The sequence below is a fragment of the Neocloeon triangulifer genome, unplaced genomic scaffold (assembly GCF_031216515.1).
Source record: "Neocloeon triangulifer isolate White Clay Creek 2 clone unplaced genomic scaffold, ASM3121651v1 ptg000020l, whole genome shotgun sequence".
Taxonomy (NCBI): domain Eukaryota; kingdom Metazoa; phylum Arthropoda; class Insecta; order Ephemeroptera; family Baetidae; genus Neocloeon; species Neocloeon triangulifer.
Window position 1 is genome coordinate 1416909 of NW_026775561.1, and position 23455 is coordinate 1440363.

Here is a 23455-nt window from a genome sequence, read left to right on the forward strand (position 1 = left end):
TATGCCAGGCGCTCAGATTTAATTTTTTTCAGAAATAAAAGAAATAAAAAATGTTACTACCATATGAAGAATTATTTTTTTTAATCAGTAGGTGCAGGCGGCGCATCCTTTCATTTGAATGACAATTGCTAAATTTTATCATGGACGTAATAGCGAATAGTAGAGAAAAAATTATTTATTTATTTATAATTGCTTTAGTACGGTTTTGAAGTATAATCTGGACCCAGATTCTGCCCTAGCTATCGCTTGAGTTCTCCCACAATGATTTGCAGTTTCTATTGTGCAGCAAATGATTTCACTTTCTCCGGCGCATCCGAATTAAAGGCAGACGCTGACAATGAGACTGACCTGATGGCAAATCCATACGCAAGCACAACAAACGAGAGAAGTTGAACCTTGCAGACAGACTCGCAGGAGGCTTCTGCGCCACATGTTCAAGACGAGAACAAGCCTCGTAAGGCATTGGAGGTTTGGTCCAGAAGGCAGGTAGGTGACCTTCGGTTTGACCTGCTTGTTGATGACGAGGTGCTTCTTGGTTCAGAGGGAGTGCTGGGTGTCGGGCAGTGACAGGATCAGTTCCTATCAGCTGCGCCCTTCCCAAGAGCACTGGGTCCATTTCTCTTGTCATTCGAGTAGAACTCGAGATTCGCCTCTAGGTTGATGTGCAGACCTTCGCTGGTGTGGAAATCGTGTCGGCCCGAGTGACGCCAGGCAATCAAATTCCAGCTGAACAGACAAATTTAAATCGTTAGTCCAAGTACGGAATTCATTTGCCATCAATTAAGGTATCTTTTTTACCAAAGGAAAATAAATTCAGACATTAAGTTTCTGCCATTTCAAATGAAAAACAAATTGCAAAAGCTTTTTATGAAAAGATTTCCTTGTTAACAAACTTTGCTTTAATATCTTTAGATTGAAAATACACTTCAAAGAGTAAAATGGTTATGATAAAAAAAATTGCTTTAGAATTGAAGTGTTTTGCATCGCAGTAACGCTGCAAATCAGTTTTTAGAGATTTTATTGCTTAAATCAAAGAAGTCTTTAATGCATTGTTAAATAACTCTACAGATTTCTAAAAGAAAAAGATTTACGAAAAGACTTTTAATTGTAAATGACTTAACCACTGACATAAAATTGACTTTGAAACTAGTTTAGTGATCAGCCTTTGACAGGTTGGACTAATTCACCTTTTGTCCTGGATGTAGAGGGCAGTGGGATTGGCGACCCTGAGAGTGGCAGAGGCGTTAATGTCCCTGACATGGATTCTGGTTTTGCTGACGGACAGCGCCTCGACAATGACCCCGTCCTACTGCAGGCTGGCGATTCCAGAGTCCTGCACCTCCAGTTGGTACTGCTCAGAGGGCAGCGCCACTTTCTCCTGGCGACCGTACCGGACAAGTTCCCAAAAGGGATATCACCTGCAAAATTCATTTTACTTTCTTTTACATTGACACATTTTTTGGTCAACTTTGATTGAAAGAATATTTCAAAAAGTGTTTCAAACAAAAATTCAATCTTGAGATATCTATTACATAGAGCTATAATTTTGACGGAGTTTTTTACATTAAGTTATTTAATAATAAAAAGTATTATAAATAGCGGTTGAATGACCTTTAAGTGTCGGTCATGACTCAAGAGCAGGGTGTCGAGCTGAAGGTTGGCGACAACGGTGAGGAGGATCTTGGGCGCTGGTCGGGCGTTCTGTTACTGGGGCTGCGTAACTCATACCGTTAATTTTCAGTCACATTTTTGAATATGTTAAGCCCTGTTGAGGAAGCAATCGAATTATTAAATCACTTTTATGAAACACATTTTCATAATTTTTTTTACAATAATCATAGCATAATTTGATTAATAAACTGACCAAAATCGTAGGCCTGAACCTCGAAGATCTCCCTGGTCATGGTGGTGACGATTGTGAGGCTGGCGATGACGTCGCAGTGCAGCACCTCGCCTGAGGCGACGTCCTCGGCGATGGCGATGGCCCTTTGGCGACGCACCTCCGAGACGACGGCCGACTTTCAGCCGGGCCAAGTCGGATCGGGCCGAATTTCGCACTTTGTTCGTCGAAAAGTGCAGCGTGTGAAGTTGTTGGGGGGAATTGGCTGCAGGGCAGGACGCGCGGGTGGATTGTTCAATTTGGCCGCGTCCGAATTGTCTGAGGCAACAAGAGTGCGGCCGCGACCGCCGCGAACCTTCTTTTCCGTCTCTTTTCGCTCTTTTCCTCAGAGAAAAACGCCGGCTCAAGACGTCAACACAGGTCGCCATACTTTTTTTCCGACAGGTGCTGCCACCTGCCAAGTGCCAACGTGACCGCGCGGCCGCTTTTGCAATGGCTGCCATGTCCCCCCTCCACCATTGGTCACTTGGTGCGGTCGAGTGGGGCAGGAGAGGGGAGGAGCCGAGTCCGCTGCTCCTGTCCGTCGCCTCGTCCCAGTCTCCATCTCCACCGAGCGCACTTGACACGCTCTCCGACGACTACCTTCAGAGTCTTTGTCCCTGAAGACGGACAGACGGAGCCGACGGAGGTTGGAGACGGGCTGAGCAGGAAATTTCCTATCCGACTCACCGACCGAACCCAGAACGCGGCCAAAGCGCCAACAGACTCTACAGAGCCACGACCAAGGCCGGACGACTTCCAGCGGGGCTTCTTATAAAGGTATAAGGCGCCTTTTTGTTAATAGATTTATTATTCAGCTTTTCCTGATTGTGTCCTTATAATTCGTTTTGAGAGTGCATTTCATGCGAGACTGACGCAATGTCTATATATAAATTTGTCGTCCGTTTCGGTTCGGCGAGAGAGACATTATGCAAATTTTATCGGCGCGCACACGAGCAAAATGCGTTTGGTACCATTTTTTCTTGGCATTTCGCTCATTTTTTCTTGGCATTTCGCTGGCTAAGAACCAGTGTGTGCGTGTTTTGTTCTGTCGCCGTTTGCAAAAATTCCAATCGCGTGCGTCTGTCGCGAGCGACGGAATTTATTTTATTTTGCGTCTTTTATTTATTCCGCGCGCTGAGAATTTCTATGGATGTTCATTTAACATTTTCGATTTTTCAGAACATTTACGAAAAAAACGTTTATTAGAAACTGGCGTTTTTTGACCTTCACTTTGTCGCAATATTGCGATGTTGCGGCGGAAAAATATTAAAAAAAACTGTATCATGAAAATTTTGATTGAATCAAATGCGCGCGCCACGATTTTTTATGTTTTTATCTTGCAGGACGAGAATCAGAGAATTTCCAAGTTGATAATTTTGCATCATTTTTGGGAAAGGAAAACGTGTCACCTGCTTCATATTTTTTTTTTTGTATTGCTTCAGTCGTTGCACAGATATTGGCTCGATTGCCTCTGCTCTGCAGCCTGGTTGTTGCCCCGAGACCGAGCGCGTCTGGACTGTGCCCTGAGCTGATTGTGAGACCTGAGCGCATCCGACAAGCTCGGGTCAATTAACACATTAGGCTTTTGTGAGTACAAACAGCTTCTTTTTTATCTTCGGCGCGCATCATTTTCCGAATTGCACATTTAGAGAGCCATTAAAGTGCGTTCAATTGCTGAATAATTAACTCTACGAAAGAATAACCCAACCGCACCTGCGAAGCCATTTTATTTAATTCGTGTCAAGAACGACGGAACTTATAAAATCGGATTGATTTTGAACAATCTCTTCTCCTCAGGCCGCACTTTGCTTTGGAATTTTCTTAATTCTGCAGTCTTTGCAATGATTTTTGGAGTTCGGCAACAAATTCCGCACTCTTTTGACGCGTTTCCTTCATTTTGCCATTTGCGATCGAAATGCTGCAGAAATGTTCGCAAAATCCTCAAGAGAGGAAATGGCACTTTTCGCGTTTCGCGCCCATGTCGCTGCTCGCGCGTTCAAATCTCTTCTCTGGGCAGTCTGGGACGTCCATGATTATGTACCTAATACGATTAACTTTGCTGAGCGGACAAGTTAAAGCGCTCGTCACGATTGGAATATGATTTTTGCTCGAAATTAAGCCTCAATCACGTTGTAAAATTTAATTTTTCTTGTATGATTACTACTTGAGAATTGACTGAAAAATTAAATCTACAAATCAGCACAAAATTAGAATATTCATATATATTCATGAGTTTTTTTAAATCATTATTTTTATTATATTTTGTAATTTTTAAGAGTTTCGGCCAGAATTTTTTTTAATCAATTATTTTTGCTGTATTTTTCAAGCTATCAAAATGTTGAAAATGTGTGGAAATGAATAAATTGCCACTACTTCAAAGAATTTAAAACTTGAGTGATCAAAAAGACCCCATGCACCACAGTAAGAAATGTACAAATTAATTTTTCGTCAAATTTTAACATAAATTTAAAACAGAAATTTAATAAACAAAACATTGCAAATTTCAAACGACAGCAATGATAGAATAAATAAGGTTCTCGTTGAAATTTCTTAAACTTAGTTGAAGGTACTGAAGATTTAACTTTATTATATCATAGCGGTTAAATCTAATTAAAAATAAAAAAATATATGTATTGAAAACAATTTTTTTTTGTCTTGTGTGCATAGAAGTTATTTCATATAAAATTAGATATGAATTTGAAATTTTAAGCTAAAAAGTGACCCAAAAGTATAATTTAAATTGATAAATAAATTCCAAATGAAATTTTCCTATTTGAAATCTTATTAGGGAGAACTGACTAAAAATAAATCTATAACATTAATTCAGTGAAAATGCAAATAAAGTTACCTTGTCTATTTTCTTGAATTTTTATGAAGAGCATGGGCAAGATTTTTCGCTGGTCGCAGGTCTGGCGAAGTTTTTTACAACAGGGAAAAGCCCGGGCTCTTTATAACTATTTTAGAGTTTACCAATTTTCGTTGGACTGCAGTCGGAATTTTATCCTTCTTAGTTGGTGAAGATGTTCTTAATTTACGTTCCCAGTGCAGTGATTCAATAATATCGCATCAGTATTCAAAAAGTTGGTATTTTATTTCTTATGAAAATTAATAATCTACGCAATATTTTCTTCGAGAAGAGGCGCATGATATATGTGATTGCGTATTGCGCTTTAGACGCCTTTGTTTAAATTTGCTCTGCGATTACACTTTCTTGAGTTGATAACATGCGCACCAGTTTTAAATGAATAGCAACGCATTTATAAATTGCAAAAGATATCGCGTTTTGCGGCGACACAGCTCTTGGGCATGGTTTTACGCAGAATATTATTCAGGAGAAAATAAGCCAAAAGAACATTTTTGCGATGTTTCGTCGCGTTCGATCCCTGCAGTGCGCGCGGAGGAGCAAGTTTTGTCGCTGGGAAAATTCGTCGCTCTCGACACCCTCGATCGCGTCGCATTGTTGCATTTCCAGCATTCTCTCTTTTGAAATGACCCTTGGATTGCGTTCTCTGAACTGTGAATTCCTTTTCTTCGCCAAACGACAAGTGCCACTTTCACATTTTGAAATATAAATATAAATTTATATTTTTCAACCAGGGTGTATTGCAAAGTTTTTCTCTGAACCGAAAAGGTGGCATATTTCAGAATTTTATATTTAATTTTCCGCTCTAATTTTTGTACGGCGCGGTCAAGAGAGCTCAAATTTGGCATTTGGCCTTATAGTCTTCATGCACGTTAAACGGATTTCGGACGAAGCAAGATGAGCGGAAAAAGCAGACGCGACGTATTCTTGTCTCTTGATTCAATACCATTAGTACCATTAGCATAAGTAGCCGAATCGTATAAACACTCACGAATATCATTGCTAAATAATTGGTTTCTTACGCAGTATGAATATAATTTATATTTGGTGTGATTATTCGTAATATTTGGTAGAAGAAAATATAATTTAACGCTCAACTTTGCATTTCTTAAAAGGCATTTCCGAATTTTCCGATAAATGAATTAGAAGTCTTGCAATGCCAGGAGCAGATGAAATGTAGCAGATCACCTGGTCTTGGGTTTTAGAAGGAGAGAGCTCCGGGTGCTGCATCGCATTGTCGGAATCTGCAAGGCACACATGCATTTTTAAGAAGATCTAGGTCGCTATCTTAGTGGGCCATGCAAGAAAATTTAAACCACCAGAGCGGCCGAATTGGATATTATTGATTTTTATTCTTTGAAAACAACGTTTTTTTAGAGATTATTTCAATGCGCTTATTAAACATTTAAATTGCTGTTAATCACAATTTAACCACATTTTATAGCCAAATTACGACAGAGAGAAAACCATTATAAAAGGTATTTTCTGCCATGTCGTTTGATAACAAAAATAAACATTTCTTTTCGTTTTAACGCAAGCAAGCCTTATTGTTTTTGCAGCGTATGAATAGTAAAAAGCAGCATATTGCTGCTACAAACTCAATTTAAAAGTCAGAGCGAAAAATTAAAATTCGGAATGGTTGCTAAGAAATAAATTATTTAAAAAAAAATCATTAAGGCCTGAGTAAATTTTGCAAGTGGAAATTTGGAGAGTTTAATTATGTACTAAAATCCAAAAGATTTAAAAAAATTAAAGCTTAGTGTTGAATTAAACACATGAATTAAATTTTTATTTTTAAAATACTCTCAGCTCTCTTTCTACACGAGTCACTAACAATCAAAGACCTGATAAAAGGGGCAACTTCAGAAAAATTTTCAATGCTTGAATATCCATATTATGTAATTCTCGCGGAAGTAGATTGATAGCGACTTAAGCTTCTTTCTCCTCACAAGTTTTTTCTGTGACGTGGCTCAATCCGAAGGGTCCTTTTTGTTGCAGATAAAACACAGACCGATGATGGGGTTTTGTTTGACTGAAATGTGTTTTTTGTTTCTTTTATTTTTATAACTGAATTTAAAAAATTAAAAACTTCGTACAATTTTTAAAAGTGCGCAATGACTGAAAATTAAATCGCATCAATATTCATTTGATTAAAAACCTTGGTATTAAAAAATTAAATTTTTAATTATTTTCATCAAGGTGAGGCGCATGATTATTATGCGATTATAGAGCGCTGTTTTACTTTCTTCTGCGATTCCTTTCTCAAAACATGCACCAGTTTAATTAAAGGATTTATACTAAATGGTGCGCACGTTTTGCGGCGACACAGCTCTTGGGCATCAATATGCGCAAAGAATATTCACGGAGTAAATGGGCGAAAAGTGCATTTTTGCGATATTTGCCTCGCGTTCGATCCCTGCAGTGCTCGCAGAGGAGCAAATTTTGTCGCTAGGAAAAATTCGTCGCTCTTGACACCCTCGATCGCGTCGCATTGTTGCATTTCTAACATTACGTCTTTCAAATGACCCTTGGATTGCGTTCTCTGAATTGTGAATTCCTTTTCTTCGCCAAACGACAAGTGCCACTTTCACATTTTGATTCTTGTCGTTAATTTTTATTTTCATTCTTCTTCTATCAAAACAGGAGTCACAAGGAATTACAGAATGAATGATGAAAATTATGAAAAAAAAATCAATTATTGCGAGATTATTACTGGATTTTAATGAAAGTAAAAATAACTATATAACCAAAGTTGAAGGGCAAACAAACGACGAGTGCCACTTTTCGATTATTGTCGCTGATTTTTTTCAATTAAATAAAACTCCAATTCACGGTGTCAGAAAAAGGTGGAGTCAAAATATTAAATTTTTTTAGAATCGGCAGCCAATTCTAGTAAACTAGTCACAAAAACCCGTTTAATACAAGATTGGAAACCTACCCGGCCAAATGGAGCCGTTCGAACGAGCTTTTTAAGATGAGAAATTTAATTTAAATAGGAAACACTTTCCAAGCAGATTTAATTAAACTGCCAAGTTGAACAAGATTTAATAACTTTTTTGATTCGTGGGGAATGCAAATATAATGGAAATTGATTTGCAGTTAGAATTCCAGAGATATATTTATTACCTTGCATTTTTTTTTGAGCCATTAAAGTGAACTCGTTTCTCTAATTGTTATACCGTATTGTTGTGCACATTCTTTGCTTTATAACAATTGACAGAGAATTGAAAAATGCGCGACTTTTGCACAATTCAGATGCTCCTCGCGTTACATATGTTCTTTATTAATTTATTTAATTATATTGCTGCGATATACATAAATAATAAAACAAATGAAATAAAAAATTATTATAGGAAAGGCACAAGAGAGAAAAAAAGGCGGAAGTCTGTGCCCAGCATCGAATCCTTTTCACCCTCAGTTCAAGCAGCACACGTTTGGTCAGACTTTTTTTCTGGCAGGTGTGCTGGAAAAAGCGGACGCGTTGCAAGTGTCGCGATTGCCATCTTTGCATCGCAGCAATCGCTGGTGCCGAAGTGCGATTCAGTTTTCCTTGAAAAAAGACCCGTCGAGAGGCTCCACCGGCCAGTCAGGGTAGCGGCCCCTTCCTGGGAGCAGGTCAAAGTAACCTTTGAATGTCCGAGGCAGCAGAAATAAAGCCTTTGCTCTTGGCTTCAGAGGCAAACGCCGAGCAAAAGAGCCTTTTAGCATTACCGTCTTTTCTCTCTTTAACACATTTTCCCGTGATTTATTCTTTTTATTTCAAATATTCATAATTTGCAATAATGAAGCAAAACTTGATTGCGTGTGTTTTGATGAAGAATTAGAGCAAGATGGTAAAATAATTATTCCTCTTCGAAAACCAATTTTGAATTTAAAATTTCTTGCAGTAATCTCAAATCTGATGGTAAAGAAAAGAGACGAGATCAACGAATTTCAAGTCCTGATCCAGAACTCAAAAGAGCGTTTTTCTGCGAAATAAATTATATTTTGAATTGATTTTTGAAGGCCGAGTAAAATTTTTGAGAATCTGCAGCACAAAAGGTGCGAAAACTAAATTTGAAGGCTTTTAGTGCGCATGAAATTTCAGAAAAAAGTTGTAAAATTGCAATAAGTTGATGGATTTGGACGACACTGAAACGGCGTCAAGGGTTTGATAAAAGGGAATCGCTCGATGGTCAATGACCTTCGAACGACCGACGGCATTGATGCGGACGTCGAGGTGGCGATTCGATGGTGAGCGAACTTGTTGGCAAAAGGGACGGACCAACTAGAGCGTCCAGACTCGGATCCTTGATGCGGATTTGTGCACTCTTGACAAAAATGTCGTCAAGCCTTGCAGGGAATTCGCCAGAACAAAAAAAAAACAGCTCGGATGCACTGAAATGCTAGAAAGCGGATTTGATTCATTTTAATTTTGTGGTGCGAGATTTATTTAATGCGTGAATTTTTAGTGATGTTAATTTGCGTTTAGTTTATTTCTTGTTGTTACTTGAAATTTTGGTTAAAACACAGGGAAACATTATGAAGATGAATAGACTGATGTTGAACTTCCTTTTTCCGCCTTCTTTGGCAAATTTCAAAACAAAATGATTAGACAAAAAAATAGCAAAATCGAAAATGTTCCCTAAGATTCTCCAAATCAATTGGTTAAAGTAAATTTAGCTGTCTTGGAATTCATCTTCCTGTTCTTACAGTTGCATTCATTTATATTTTTCGACTCTGGATTCAGGGTTTAGGGCCCTGATTTGCAAATTTCGACTCTGAACCGAAGAGGTACCAAATTTTTTAAGCTTTCAAAATTTTATATTTTATTCCGTTCTGAATTTTTATACGGTGCGGGCAAGAGAGAAGACACACGAGCACCGCTCTCTCGCAGCCCTTCACCCTGTACCGGCTTAGTTTGTGTCACATAAATTGGATGTGACGTGACACTTTTTATAATCAAGTCCACCCTTGTTGGCTAGGACGAGTTTTCTCCCCGAAAATTTAGTTAAAAATAAGATGAGACCTCGTTCTGCGGCCGTCAAACGCAGATCTACAATTACATATTCAGTAACCGCGCACTCCATAAGTTGTCATTTATTTTTTTGTATTTAAAAATTGTGTCAACTCCATACGCGTGTCCACATCTGTTCGCATTTTTGCGTGGTAGACAAAATTCTCGAGAGAGGAACCGGCAGAAAAAGATGAACACGTCGCTTTTCGCGTTCCGTGCCCGCGTTCAACTCTCTCTTCTCTGCCCAATCTCATTTTTAAGGGGTCTCTGCGCAGTTGAGAATTAAATTTCTATATGCAGCTGTTCTATATAACAATTAAATAAATTCAAAGGTTTTAGTATTTTCAAAAAAACCTTCAATTATATCAAAATGATACGGCGCATAAAACAGAATATTATTTATTATCCCAGTTGTTCCTTCTTTACTAAGATTTGTAAAGACACTATACTCTCAATTTACTAACGCTTTTTGTAGCGAAATGGATTACAACGTTAGTAAATCCATTTTAATTTCCATTTACAAAGCACTTACTTACATTTTACTATCCTGTTTGTCAGTCTTAGTAATTTAAATTTACTCACAGTTAACTATGGTAGTGGAAAGTTTAAACTAAAATAATACTGATCCAATTTTAATCGATTTTATTGATACTTTAATTTAATTTAACGAATTTCAATTCAATGCCACAATTTTTTTTTCAAATACAACACATTTAGAGCATAAAAATCATATATAAGGATAATAATTGGACTGCATGGAACTTCGTGGAACTGTCTTGCGGAAAACTATTTTCGAGTTTACCAAATTTTTATCTACGCAGACTTCAGTCGGAAATTTATCCTTCTTGGTTGGTGAAAATATTCTCAATTTACGTTCCCAGTGCGCAATGATTGAAAATTATATTGCAGCAGTATTCGTGTGTTCAAAAACGTTGGCATTATTTTTCATATAAAAATAATATAATAATTATAATAATAATAATAATTATAATTTTCTAAATATTTTCATCGAGGTGAGGCGCAGGATAATTATGCAGCGATTTTATACAGAGAGCGCTTTTTTTCTTTTTTCTGCAATAACTTTCTCGAAAATGCACCAATTTTAATTGATATTTATACATAATGATGCACGTTTTGCAGCGACACAGCTCTTAGGCATCGTTTTTCGCAAAGATTATTATTCACAGAGGCGAAATGTGCATTTCTGTGATGTTTCCTCGTCTTCGATCCCTCTGATATGCGCGCGGAGGAGCAAGTTTTGTCGCTGGGAAAATTCGTCTCGACACCCTCGCGCTGCATTGTTGCATTTCTAACATTCCGTCTTTCAAATGACCCTTGGATTGTGTTCTCTGAATAGTGAATTCCTTTTCTTTGCCAAACGACGAGTGCCACTTTCACTTTTTGATTCTTGTCGTTAATTTTTTATTTTTTTATTCTTCTTCTATCAAAACAGAAGTCACAAGGAATTACAGAATGAATGATGAAAATTATGAAAAGAAAATCAATTATTGCGAGATTATTACTGGATTTTAATGAAAGTAAAAATAACTATATAACCAAAAGGTTGAAGGGAAAAAAGTTATTCCTATTCAAGAACTAATTCTATATTCAAATTTTTTTTTATTATATAATCTAAGCTCTTATAAATAGGAGATTTAAAATTAATAAATTCTAAGTCCTTATTTCGATCACAAGAACGTTATTCTGAACTAAATTATATTTTGTATATTGATTTTGGATGCCTCACTTGGCGCGGAGTAAAAAAATACACAGCATAAAAGTGTCAAACCTACGTTTTTAAGCTTTGCTTGCGCAATGAAATTCGGTATAAAAAGTTGAAAAATTGTAATACACGTTGATGGATTTCGACGGAAGCTCCAATTCGGCGTCCAGGGTTCGATAAAAGGGAATCGATTTGGTGTCAATGACCTTGGAACGACCGACGGACTAGCTGGAGGTGGCGATTCCATGATAAGAGAACTTGCAGCAAACATGACGGAATATCTATCTAGAGCGTCCGGACTTGTGTTCGTGATTTGTGCACTCTTGCGACAAAAATGTCGTCAAGTCGTGAAGGGAAATCGCGAGAACGAAAACACTGAAATGCAAAGAGGCGTTGGGGCGAATTTATTTTAAAACTGCGTTGCAAGAATGAGTTTCTACTTTCGGACGTAGAAAAATAGCACGTCGAAAAATTTTGCTTTCTGAAAGAAACATATTTGGTTGTCCCGAGTGACATGGTCACGCCTGTGAGGTGAAATAAATTTACAAATTTCTTTCGCAAAATATTTTCAAAAAACTCTAAAATCGAGTTTTTTATTTTACAGTTGGAGATAAAAATTCAAAAACAACTTTTCTGTCCCAGTTTTGCGACGCCTTACTACTTTTCAAAAGGGACCAAACGTGTAGGAACACGTTCAAGTGAAATTTTTGACCCACTTTTTCAATTTTTCCGGAGGCGCAGGCTAACATTTAGCCCGATTTTGTGCTAATTTATTTCGTCTAGAAATTATGGTTATTCAGTTCTCTCTGCCAAACAAGTAGCTCTTAGGACAAGACTCTTTTGGAGGCCTGGGCCTGATTATAATGAATTTATTATTTGGGCAAGACGTAGGAAATTATTCTCGCAAATTATTCCATCTCTCAAACTGAAAATGTAAAATTGTATTATTCATTATTAATTGCAAATTAAAAAGGAAAAGTTACGTGAAAATTACACATCCTTCACTAATCATATCATTGTAATCTGCATTGTGAGAAATCGAAATTTGATTTTCCCTCCCGGCAGCCAAACCTTCGACAATTTTTCTTTTTCGAATGTCTCTATTCTTAATTCTGGCTCTTATAGTAACCTTATTATTGTTAATTGTAATCCAGTCTATGCAAAAGGAAATATTGGAAATGGAAATAATGAGCAGAAAAGGTAACAAAACCAGCAGATTTCTACTAAAACGCCCGACATCAAAAGAGACACGGCCGCCGCGGCGCGAACCCACAACAGCTTTAATTAAGACACTATAAATGCATCGTTTTTCATCGATTAAAGGCAGACTTGAAAAACGTTTCCGACGCTTGCTTTACAACTTGAGAAATAATTGCAAGCAGTGAGGAAATGCAAGACGGTCAGCGCGCAAAAAAATTTCAATCCGTTGATGCAAGAAGCCTTTTAATGGAATTCCTCAATTCGTTTTTTCGCTAAAAACAGGTCAAATATTATTTTTGGGGGAAAAATTACATTGAAGGGAGAATTTGCAGCCAGTCCTAATAAGCTACGTACTAAAACTCATAAGCTTAAATTTAAAGCAAGTGTTTCCAAATTAAGCCTACTTGCCGAGCTGCAGTCGAAAAGATGCATTTCTTGAAAAACAACAAGTCATTGAACTTCAGCTGCTGCTGCACCGACAACAACCCGTGTTCGGCCGCGTCAGGGATGTGTCACCCTAACACAAACCTGAGGCCTCTCTTTTGCATTTCCTAGGCCTGGCTTGCTTGCCCGTAACTAATCTTCATAAGTTTAACTTCAGAAAGCACACGGATTACATAAAAATACCAGAAAATCAACTGAAATCTTGCCGGGCCGGATCCCGCTTAAAATAAAAAAGCCCTTATTCTTTTTTTTTTAATTATCGTGATAACAATTAAAAGACGAGAATGTAATCAGAAATGACATGATTGGAAGATTTACATTTAAGTTTTTTGAATTAACTCAAACCACCTGAATTTCTCTGCTTTCTTTTGATTTAATTTAATTTATATGACACAAACGACTGAATTACTGATTTTACTTTTTTGTTTGTTGAATCAATACTCTCATAGCTATTCCTCGATGAGTTAATGTATGAAACTTGACTGTGTCTTTCTGCGCCGTATGTATAGTTACAAAAAAATTGTATCTCTAAATGATTCTCGGCTGTGAGCTGCAGCTGTAATTCATGTACTTCTGTAACTAAAGACCAGTGAAAAATATCACTTATGAGTAAATCCTTGATCGAAAGCTGAGTTTCTATCCAATAAACAGTATCGACCATTGTCAATTTTGATCTTCTTTATAAATATATTATTAATTAAGCATGGCTTGCCGGCATCAAAAAACAAAGGTAAATAGATGATATAATTTTTTTATAAGAAATTTACGATCGAAGGACGATTCTTTTGTTTTAAAATACATTCGGAGTTTCATTGGTAGAGATTTTTGTTTATTGTTTTGTAGGAAAACGTAATATCATGATTCTATATATGCTTTTTGGCTTTGATTCAAAGACAAACTTTTTTCAGTGTAAAATTGCTTCTTAAAAAAAGTAATTTTCATGCCTGAAATTCATTTTTTAATGTGCACCTTCTCAAAATTCAGCAAATTTTGTTAAAAAATTGATGAAAGCTCTTATATTATAGCTGCAGCCCGCAGCGGAAACATGAAGGGTAGGATATTTATTTCTACGGAGCAATGAATGACTCAAAAACCCGTCGAACCGTGGAAGAAAAACCTGAAAATCTTGGCCAAACAGAACTTGCAATACTCAATGGAGATCAAATCACCAGTTGGTTCTCAAGTAGAGCAAAATATATTTCGAATACAAAAATAATTTGGGGAGCAAAAAAAATTTATAAAAGTGAAGAATAAAATCACGCGCAAAGCGGCGAAATTTTTTCCGAAAAATTAAAATTTTTTACGATTTTTAAAATTGGCAATACGGGGATTTGAAGAATTTATCTTGCGGCTGGCGTGGCTTGGCCACAAACGCGGTGGCTGGTCACTTGACCCTAAAAACCGTGGCTGGCGCGGTGCAGTGCGGCTGGCTGCGACCTTTACGACATTTTAATAGAAGCAATGTTCAATAAAATTAAATAGCTGCTATTAAATAACATTTACATGGTACATGTATGCGCTCAACAATTTTCCGCTCCAGCTTTGTGCTCGAAAATAATTGTTTCCTCAAAAAAATTTGACTTATAGACAAAGTTTTTGCATAAAAAACCATCCGCAATTGGAAATCACAAAGTTTAACTTCAATTATTGGAATTATGAACAGTTTTGAAGTTTTTGGAATAAAAAACGCTGTTTTTACTTACAATTTTTGACCAAATTTGCAAATTTTAATATACTGGTTTGAGCGCAAAGTGCGCTCTGCCCATATAAATTTTACCACGCATCAAGAGAAATTAACATTGAAGTAAAAATCAGACCAATCAATTCTGAAAGTTCGTAATTGAGGCGATTAATAGTTAAAATATTGTCATGGGCTATGCTGTCGAGTAAGTGCGAGTGCATGAACAGCAATCATACTCGCAAGGTGCAATGCATTCAGTCTGCTGTTAACGATGGAACAATAAACACTTCACTGCCCTACCATGATACTCGCCACCTATCTTTCGTTCCCCTTCTTCCCGTAACAATATTTAAACCACAAAATAATAATTAAAGCGCGCCTCTTTGCATTGCAACACGAGAACGCCGAGCAGGAGAAGCCGCCGCCGATCTCTTCACACGTCTGCCAAATCTCACGTTCTCGTCGCGTATTATGGCACGCGAAACTTTGTATTATTTGACAATATAGTTTTAGTAAGTAAACAAATCTCCAGTAAAATCGAAGAAAAACTTGCTTTTTTACTTGAATCTTGGCAGACAAACATTAAGGAGATGAAACTGCGACAAAAATTGAATAATTACATTGGCCTTTTACGCCAGAAGCACCACCGCATTCACAATTGTGTAGTAAAAGTACAATTAAAGTACTCTTTTTGATCAACAAAAATAAGAAGCACCAGATTTTCTCTTGATTCTGATTCAGGCTAGTTTTGAGCTCTGCTTAATTTGGCTCAATCGGAACGCTTTTCTCAGACATTCCCTGATTCACGTTGTTTATTTGCTAAAAAATTGGTTTTTTAGCCGGTTTCCTGCGAGGGGATGGTCGCTGGAATAAAATCTATATAATGAAGGAACAAGATGCAACTTGATAACAAAAACATATTCCAAAGCAGTGTATTTTCTGCTCACCAACTCTCTGTTTGAAATTTTTATTTGCTTCGAAATGAGCGGTTAAATTAACCGCTAATGCACTCAGAAATGATAAAACGGCGCTGTCGTTTCACATGAATTGAAAATTTCATTATTTTTGTGTTAAAAACAAATTTGCTGTTTTTTTAATGATTTGGCCGATTGAATTTTCCGACGAATTTATTGGCAGTATTAATTTTTTATGTCAAATGCAGGAGCTACCAAACTGGTTTTCGTTTCAGACCAAATCGACTCTTGTCTCGCGACTTGTGAAAGTTTACCGATTTTGACCCCATTTTGACCGTAAAGCAATGGCGGACTCAGATGGGCCCTACAGTCACCTCCTGAAGTAATTTGAGTTTTCAAACACACCTTCATTTTTGCTCAATCAGCAATTCCGCTCCACGAGCCAAACTTTCACTGTTAAAAATTTTGAGATTCGAGTTCATTTTTTAGTGGTTTCTTGAAAAATTTTAACTATATATGCAGAAATCAACGCCAAAATATTTTTTAACACTTTTCTCTCATCAAATTGGCGTGGAAATGTTAACTTTTGTTAAAAGGAGTGAAAAGTAATAACCTTAAGATTGAGTTTTTTAGGTCAAGAATAACCAAAAATAACAATTGTGCTCATTTTGTGTAATTGCATCTGTTGCAGGCTGTGATCCCTCAAGTTTTACAGCCAGACGTTTACAAGATGAGTAGACGAGAGGTGAGCGAAGAGCCAAGGCCGGGCCCCAGCCATCAGCCCGAAGCCAAAGAGTCCAAAGGGCTACCCCTTTATCCATTAGGGGCTTCAAAGCAGGCACGATATCATGGCCATCAGTGCCTTGCCACCACCAGCCGCCTTCTGGCTCCAGCAGCAACTACCACCAGGAAAACTGTCGGAGTGGGTGGCCAAGGCGTCGGTCAAGTTGCTGAAGTCCAGGTAAGATTTCTTAATTTTTGGCAGCTTATATAATGAAGGAACAAGATGCGGCTTGATAACAAAAACATATTCCAAGCAGTGTATTTTCTGCTCACCAACTCAAAGATATTTCAATATATGTATTTAAAAAGTTCGTTTCCGTACATATTTTCCATAGTAAATTCTAACTTTTTTGCTTTTTTGAACGTAGACGTTTCAGTGCATTTGACAGCACAAGGCATCATCTATTCCAAACAGAATGACCACTGCTCGGCTCGTTTTGCTTATCCATCGGGTTTCCTTGCCTTCTAACTGCAGGCTGCTGCACTACCGGAATCACCACCTGCAGTAGAAGCAATTGCACAAAATGAGTAAAATTTTATTGTTCATTTGTGACCGAAAAAATCATATCTGTAAAATAATTTGTCCCGACAAGTGCAAAAAAAATTGCAAAAAGCAGCAAACCATGAATTTTGATTAATTCATTTTTGCCCCGCAATATCAAATAATTCCTCGGCAAATTCTCTAGAAATCTTGTCCCTCCCTTAAACACTAAAATACACAACACGATTGCAACAAACTCGAGAACTTTTAGTGTCCCTTTGTGCGCTGTATGAATCAAATTACACATTTAGAGAGCCAATGCAGCAGAAAAGAGATTAAAAAAGGAATTCGTTAATTTTTCATTTTGCTTAAAATCGCCAAAGTTTGACCTCGTCGCGCCTCGTAAGAAACAGCCAACAATTCTTTGCAATCGGCCGGACTTCAATCATTATCATTTTTAGAAAAACACACAAAAACAACTCGCTAATTAAAGAAGTGCACGCAAGTTTTATACAGTTCAGCTAGAACGAGTACCAAAGTTTTCATCTTAAAACTAATAAACCTCAACAAAGAGAAAATTTTAATTACAATTTGCCCTTTCAGTGCGGAATCGTGATCCCGGTCCTATTCTTCAATGTTCTCAAAATAGCCTCCGAGTTTTTTAGACCTGTGGCCAACAAATTAAGTTTTATGTATGAGCTAATTAACAATAATTAATAACTTGATAATAAATAATTTCCATAAAACTTTAAAACTGTAAAACCTTAAGCATAACAGGTTTTATTGTAGTTTACGAGCTAAATTTTGACTTCCATAATTTGCAATATTTCTATCAGAAAATACCAATTTTGTGCTTTAGTGGAGAATATAATATTCCATTATCAATCAAGAATGAATATTTAATTATCGATTAATAATTCTCAGAGCTTAACTATTTGTATTAAACTTATGCAGAAATGCATATTTGCCGAAAGTAATTAAATCAATTTGTATTTTAAATGGCAAAAAGGCCCCACTCACTTGTCAAATTTCCATACTAGGTCTTTTGGATGGTTATGCCCCTCAGAAACGATTTCCCCGTCGGCAGTCTCTTTGGCTTTTGCTCTGCAATCATGACTGTGGCAACATTCATATCTATGTGAATGCCATCGCATGACATAGCCGTTCTTGTCAAAAATATTCTCGTTTTCGTATATGCAGTGGACGCTCCTAAAATTTACTTTATTCGATCAGCAAAATTAGACAAATTGTTCTTTGACGCACTTAATCTTTCCTTTTTCATTCACTTTTAACGTAAGCCTGTTTGGATTATCATCCTTGTGTTTCTCATGCGCTGGGTGGGCACCCAAGTTCTAGCCTTCAGAGCTCGCGACCTGACCCTGCAGCACAGCCTCCAAAACAGACGCAACTGTACCCGCTTGGCGTGTCGAAGCAACAGAAGTTCCATGGCCCGCAGTGCCATGCCACTCACGAGAAGCCCTCAACGAGCCGCGTCCCAGCTCCGTCGGCTGCTAGGCCAAACCTTCAAGGGGGTGGTCGAGGCAGCAAGCATGTTGCCCCTGAAGAAACGAAGAAATTCAGGTCAAGACACGAGTTAAGGTAAGATTTATTTTTCGCAGTTAATTTGTTTTCTTGCTCTTTTGCCTCGATACTGCCAAGTGCAGCCTCTGCAATTGTAAATTGTGTGTTTCCTTTTGCGCTTAATATGTGAATATTTTTTATCTCGGTCAAGTCCATAATGCTCGCAAGAGCATATTTTGCCTACTATCGGTGACTTTTATCAAATACATGCAATGTTATCATTCCCATCAGATCATTTTTACGTGTTTAGTGTTAGGCTGCCAAAATATAACAAAAAAGAATTTCCCGCCTCCTTCCGAAAGATAAACAAAATTTGTGCCAAAAATAACAAATTTAAATACTAGAAAATCAGTATCGAAAAAAGTCTCACGATTTTCTGCCTCACCCTGTAGTGCTGATCCGAGCAAAATTATTGCACCATTCTTTTAAATATTTATTGATAAATCCTCTTGATCCATTTCTGCGCCTTTTTGTAATTTGAATTTGTGACCCACCAATGCCATCGAAAACAAGGGCTGCTTTCGAATTCGCCATTACGTTGTTTGTTTTGCGAATGAAATCGCACGAGCCGTTTCCAATCCTCATATTCTTTTCCGTGCAACTCGTTACGATCACCAAACGTGCTATGCACGTCATTTTAAAAAAAAATGCAACGTTTTTAATTGGTGCTTGTACTGAATAATCAATTAGATCATCTGTTCTGGCAATTTGTGTTAATTTTTCATGAATTCTGAGTTACTTGGGTAATGGGGTGAGCGGGTGAGCGGGGGTGAGTCGAAGGAAACTAATTGAACTTCCAGTGCGGATCATGATTATGGATGGGAAACATATGGGGTAAAAAAGAAATCAACGCTGAATGTGATTTTCAAAAAAAAAAATTTAATTTCAACCCTTAATTAGCAATCAACTGAAAAAGAAGCAAATGAAAGTTCTCAATACATGACTTTAGGAGAAATTTGAAGTCCAAGCGATCGCCAAAGTTGATATATTTTGCTATCAATTTGCTTTCAAACCCCAAATTTGAAATTGCTTTATATTAGCAACAATTTCGAAGCAGGTCGTGTGTCAATGGTAAAATGTAAGCCATACAGCGATTGACATGGGCAATTTTACTTAGTGAATAAAATTTGAACCCCAAATTTCCTACATTGGTGGTTGTAACTTTATTAATTTAGTATATTTCATCAAGCTTTAAATTTTACTAATAACACTAAACTTGCACTTAAATTGTTGTTAATTTTATGAAATTTTAAATTAGGGGTTGACATTAATTTAATGGAGCAAACTCACCTTAGGTTATCGCTTGGGCATCTAATTTTTCCCCAAAATCATTTAATTGCACTTATAGTTTTGTTGTTGTTTGCATTTTAATTAATTGTTTGCTAATTAATGGTTGAAATAAACGTTTAAAGTCGTTGTCTCATACCATGCTAATTGATTAATCTATTCAGCCTCACAAAGTGATATTTTATGTCTGTGCTATCGTTTCTGCATTATCAATTGGTGATATTCTCTGCCTGCAGGCTAACGTAGTGAATCATGACACCGATGCAAATCAAGGACCTGATGATGAGGCAAATGCCTACGAAACCTCATTCTTGGATTTGTCAGACGAGGTAAGTGTTTATGCAAATACTTTCGTTCTTGAATTTCATTATATTAGCAACACACTCCACTCAGCTTACTCGAGTTGTGTTTTCTTCTTATTCTTTGAATTAATTTGCGTGCTTTTACCATCTAATATATGGTCTGATCATTTATATGCCTAGTTTTGTCTTAGCAAGTATTTTTTTTTTCATATCTCACTTTTTTACGGAAAGTTCTAAAATATAAAATGGATAACAAATGAGCAAAACTTTATATTTTTTCAGAAAGCGGAGTCCCGTCAGTCCCAGGGCTGCACCTTATGAGTACAGTGAAGAGCTTGTAAGCACATCTTCCTTTAAAATATGAAACACAACAATTTATCCACTTATTATTCCAGGAAACCAAGTTCGTGCCGGGCACCATGAACGAAATCTTGAATCTGGACCTGAGCAAAGTTACAAAAAGTGATTTGATCCAGTCCCTCATCTTCAACAAAGAAATCGTGCAACTCGACATGGAGTGTAAGTTTTACTTTGCCTCTATCGCATGCGCAGCACATTCTTAAATTTTCTCTTCCCATTTCAGGGATTGTCCTCGCGATCTGTATGATCTACAAACTGGCTTCCAAGGGCCTGTCGCTGTTCAGCAGACAATTCACAATTGTGTCAGCATTGCCTTCGGCCAGCCGTTCATAGAATCATCTGTGGCCACTCTGCCCTCTGCATCAGTTGTGGTGGAAGAGGAGACGCCTGCATTCAGTGCTTGACAACGCCGACCACTAGGCAGGAGAAGTTAGAAATGGTATACACGGAGAAGAAGAGGAAGATTTTCTGGTGAGTTTTCCATCACTAGTATCTATTTTTTGTTAATATAAAACTATAAATAAAACGCCGTACTGGATTCATACAGTCGGCCGGTTTTACTTATGCAATAGAGCTGCGGCCATTGTAGTGATTAACGTTGTTAATAATCATTCGCAATTTTTATGTCTTCACCCATATTATATGAATGAGGTTGAGACTTCATTATGCTTATTAACAACTTGAAAATTCTTGCTTACAGTCTGGCAGCTGGAAAAGGTCTTGTGGTTGCTCAGGTATGTTGTCTTTATACTTTTTTTTTAGAAGCTATGCTGATGAATCTTGATTTAATTAAATTTTGCTGAATTTTTGTTTTTGTATCTTTTAGAGATTTATGACCCGATCCGAAGACGACGCTAAGGCTGTCAGCATAATGGAAAAGATTCAAACAGGCAGCATGTCGGAAGAGTCTTGGCGAGTGAACGTTCATGATGTCCTGAACAAAAGGTTCGATCAACAGGGGCTGCTTGAAACCTTCGAGCTCAACCAAATCTTCGAGACTGTCCATGATGGTGAGTTGCATTATGAAATTTACACTGCTAGTCTAGTTCTATTTTGGAAAATGTTCCACCCCTTTCGGCCCTTTCATTTTCTTCAAATATGTTGCAACACGTGGTCTCGTTTACACCTTTATTGATTTCCTTTCCAGAGTTTGAAGAGCCACTCCGTCGTGTTCTGCTGTGCTGCTTAGTTGCCCGAACCGAACTTCTCTGCCAAGCCTGCGGCGTGAAGAAAAGGACAAAGTTGCATGATTGCCAGCACGACAGCGGCTGCTATGACTGCATGAAGGCCAACCAGGAGAACTGTTTAGTGATGGGCTGTGGTGGAAACCTGTCAGGAGGGCACACGGTTTCGAAACATAAGATTGCTTAAGGGGCCGGTTTTTCAGCTCTCCTCACATACCAAAAACACGTCTCCGTAATAAGTTTGTTTTTCGATTTTACTGCATGCTGGCCAACGGCAACAAGTGCTTGGTGACAAACTGCGAAGGAAATCTCTCTGGTGGCCACACTGTTGCTAAACACAAGATTGCCTGAAGTTCTGCTACCTTAAATTTATGTCTTTATTGCTCTTGAATATATATATTGTATGGAATTGATAACAAAACTTGTAATGAATTTTTTTACCACCAAGACTTTCTTTTCGTCCCAAATATTGTCAATGGTGCCGAGCCAGATATATTTCTCATGCCACTGACTTGAAGTCATTCTGATTTTAATGTGTAATTTAACCCTCGTCGCCCTCGTCTATAATCTCGACTCGTTTATGAAACTTTTGTATTTTCTGGTGCTCTGTGAGTGCTTTGAGGAAATAATTTTATAATCGGCTTTACACTATAATAATTCTTTTAACTAAACACTGTTTGTAACTCCACTTAATTTTTACCAAATTGATAATATAAATTGATAATGTGTGTTTTTTTAAATGGAATTAGGAGATTTTTTAAGATTTTTCGTATGATTAATGAAGCCACGGACGACCCTTCACTTGTGCTCCGAAAATAATATACTTCTCCTCTAAGGACAAGGATCTTTATTATTTAAGAGTGAGAGTCAAGTTAACTAAATTATGATATTGAAATTTGAATAGAATATTGTTGTTTCAAATTTATGTGAATAATCCTGAAATTTTTATGAAATATTTAAATGCACTGCTGATGTTCACCGGGAAACCCCTTTAATAAATAACATGATATTGAAAATATATTATGATTTCATTTGTCTTTTTTTGATTACTTTTGTCGTGAAATTAGTGTTATTTCCAATTTTCACATTTAAAAAATTAGATTTCTTGTTTTTTCTATCAAAATCTGAGGGGTATCATACTTGGATGCCGTTAGGAACATAGAAAATGATAATATTTAATAAAATATTTAATGTTTTTTTATTTCATTTTACAATTTGGGTTTATAATAAGAAGTAAAGAAGACAAAATTCTCTTCATTTATCTAGAATATTATTCATTCTTCCATACAACATCCAATGGAAATGAGGTACTATTGCACTTTTTACAATTTTCATAATTATTGAGGCAAAAGTAATGTTATGCCGTCTCTTGCACACACTCGGGGAGAGTAGTTCATTCCTTGTGCCTTTCCCGCTCTTATTTATATTTTGTTGTCTCTCTCGCGCAAGCACCAACTATTCAAAACTCAAATCACACAAACATACTAAACTTTCAAATCTTGCGAATTACAACAAGATATCATGAGATTTAAATTGCCATCAAAAGGAAATCCCGTCAATTCAAATATTGAATCAAGTAAATCGTCTGTAATCTCTCAAATCTGTTTCTCGCCGTTTTTCGTTAGGTTGGTTTCCGCCCAAAATCCAAGATGGCCTCAGAAAAAATTAAGTAGCAACAACATGAACACAACATGCAACAACATGCTCATGCCACTACACCAGATAGGCTGTTTGCATGGAAGCTAAGACCCTCTCCTGCATGCTTTTGCTCACA

At 37.2% G+C, this 23455-nt stretch overlaps 1 protein-coding gene and 1 long non-coding RNA gene across 4 annotated transcripts; one reads left to right on the forward strand and one right to left on the reverse strand.

The window, feature by feature from the left end:
- Positions 1–79: 79 nt before the first annotated feature.
- LOC132203943 (uncharacterized) lies at positions 80–2285 on the reverse strand. The gene is made up of 4 exons (XR_009442481.1): positions 1865–2285; positions 1612–1765; positions 1188–1418; positions 80–726 (listed from the first exon to the last, which is right to left on the reverse strand). It is a non-coding gene; the product is annotated as an uncharacterized LOC132203943 (long non-coding RNA).
- Positions 2286–2445: 160 nt separating this feature from the next.
- LOC132203890 (uncharacterized) lies at positions 2446–22666 on the forward strand. Of its 3 annotated transcripts, XR_009442475.1 has the most exons (11): positions 2446–2659; positions 3325–3469; positions 16395–16664; positions 18318–18566; positions 20072–20164; positions 20420–20474; positions 20533–20656; positions 20721–20968; positions 21198–21231; positions 21324–21507; positions 21645–22666. XR_009442475.1 is itself a non-coding variant. In XM_059632047.1 (10 exons), exons 7-10 carry the CDS (start codon positions 20934–20936, stop codon positions 21866–21868), a joined length of 477 nt encoding a protein of 158 aa, XP_059488030.1. In that variant the 5' UTR covers positions 2446–2659; positions 16395–16664; positions 18318–18566; positions 20072–20164; positions 20420–20474; positions 20533–20656; positions 20721–20933; the 3' UTR covers positions 21869–22666. The 3 variants fall into 3 exon arrangements, 2 of the variants coding, with proteins under 2 accessions (XP_059488030.1, XP_059488032.1); XM_059632047.1 differs by lacking the exon at positions 3325–3469; XM_059632049.1 differs by lacking the exons at positions 2446–2659; positions 3325–3469 and adding an exon at positions 16043–16085.
- Positions 22667–23455: the final 789 nt, after the last annotated feature.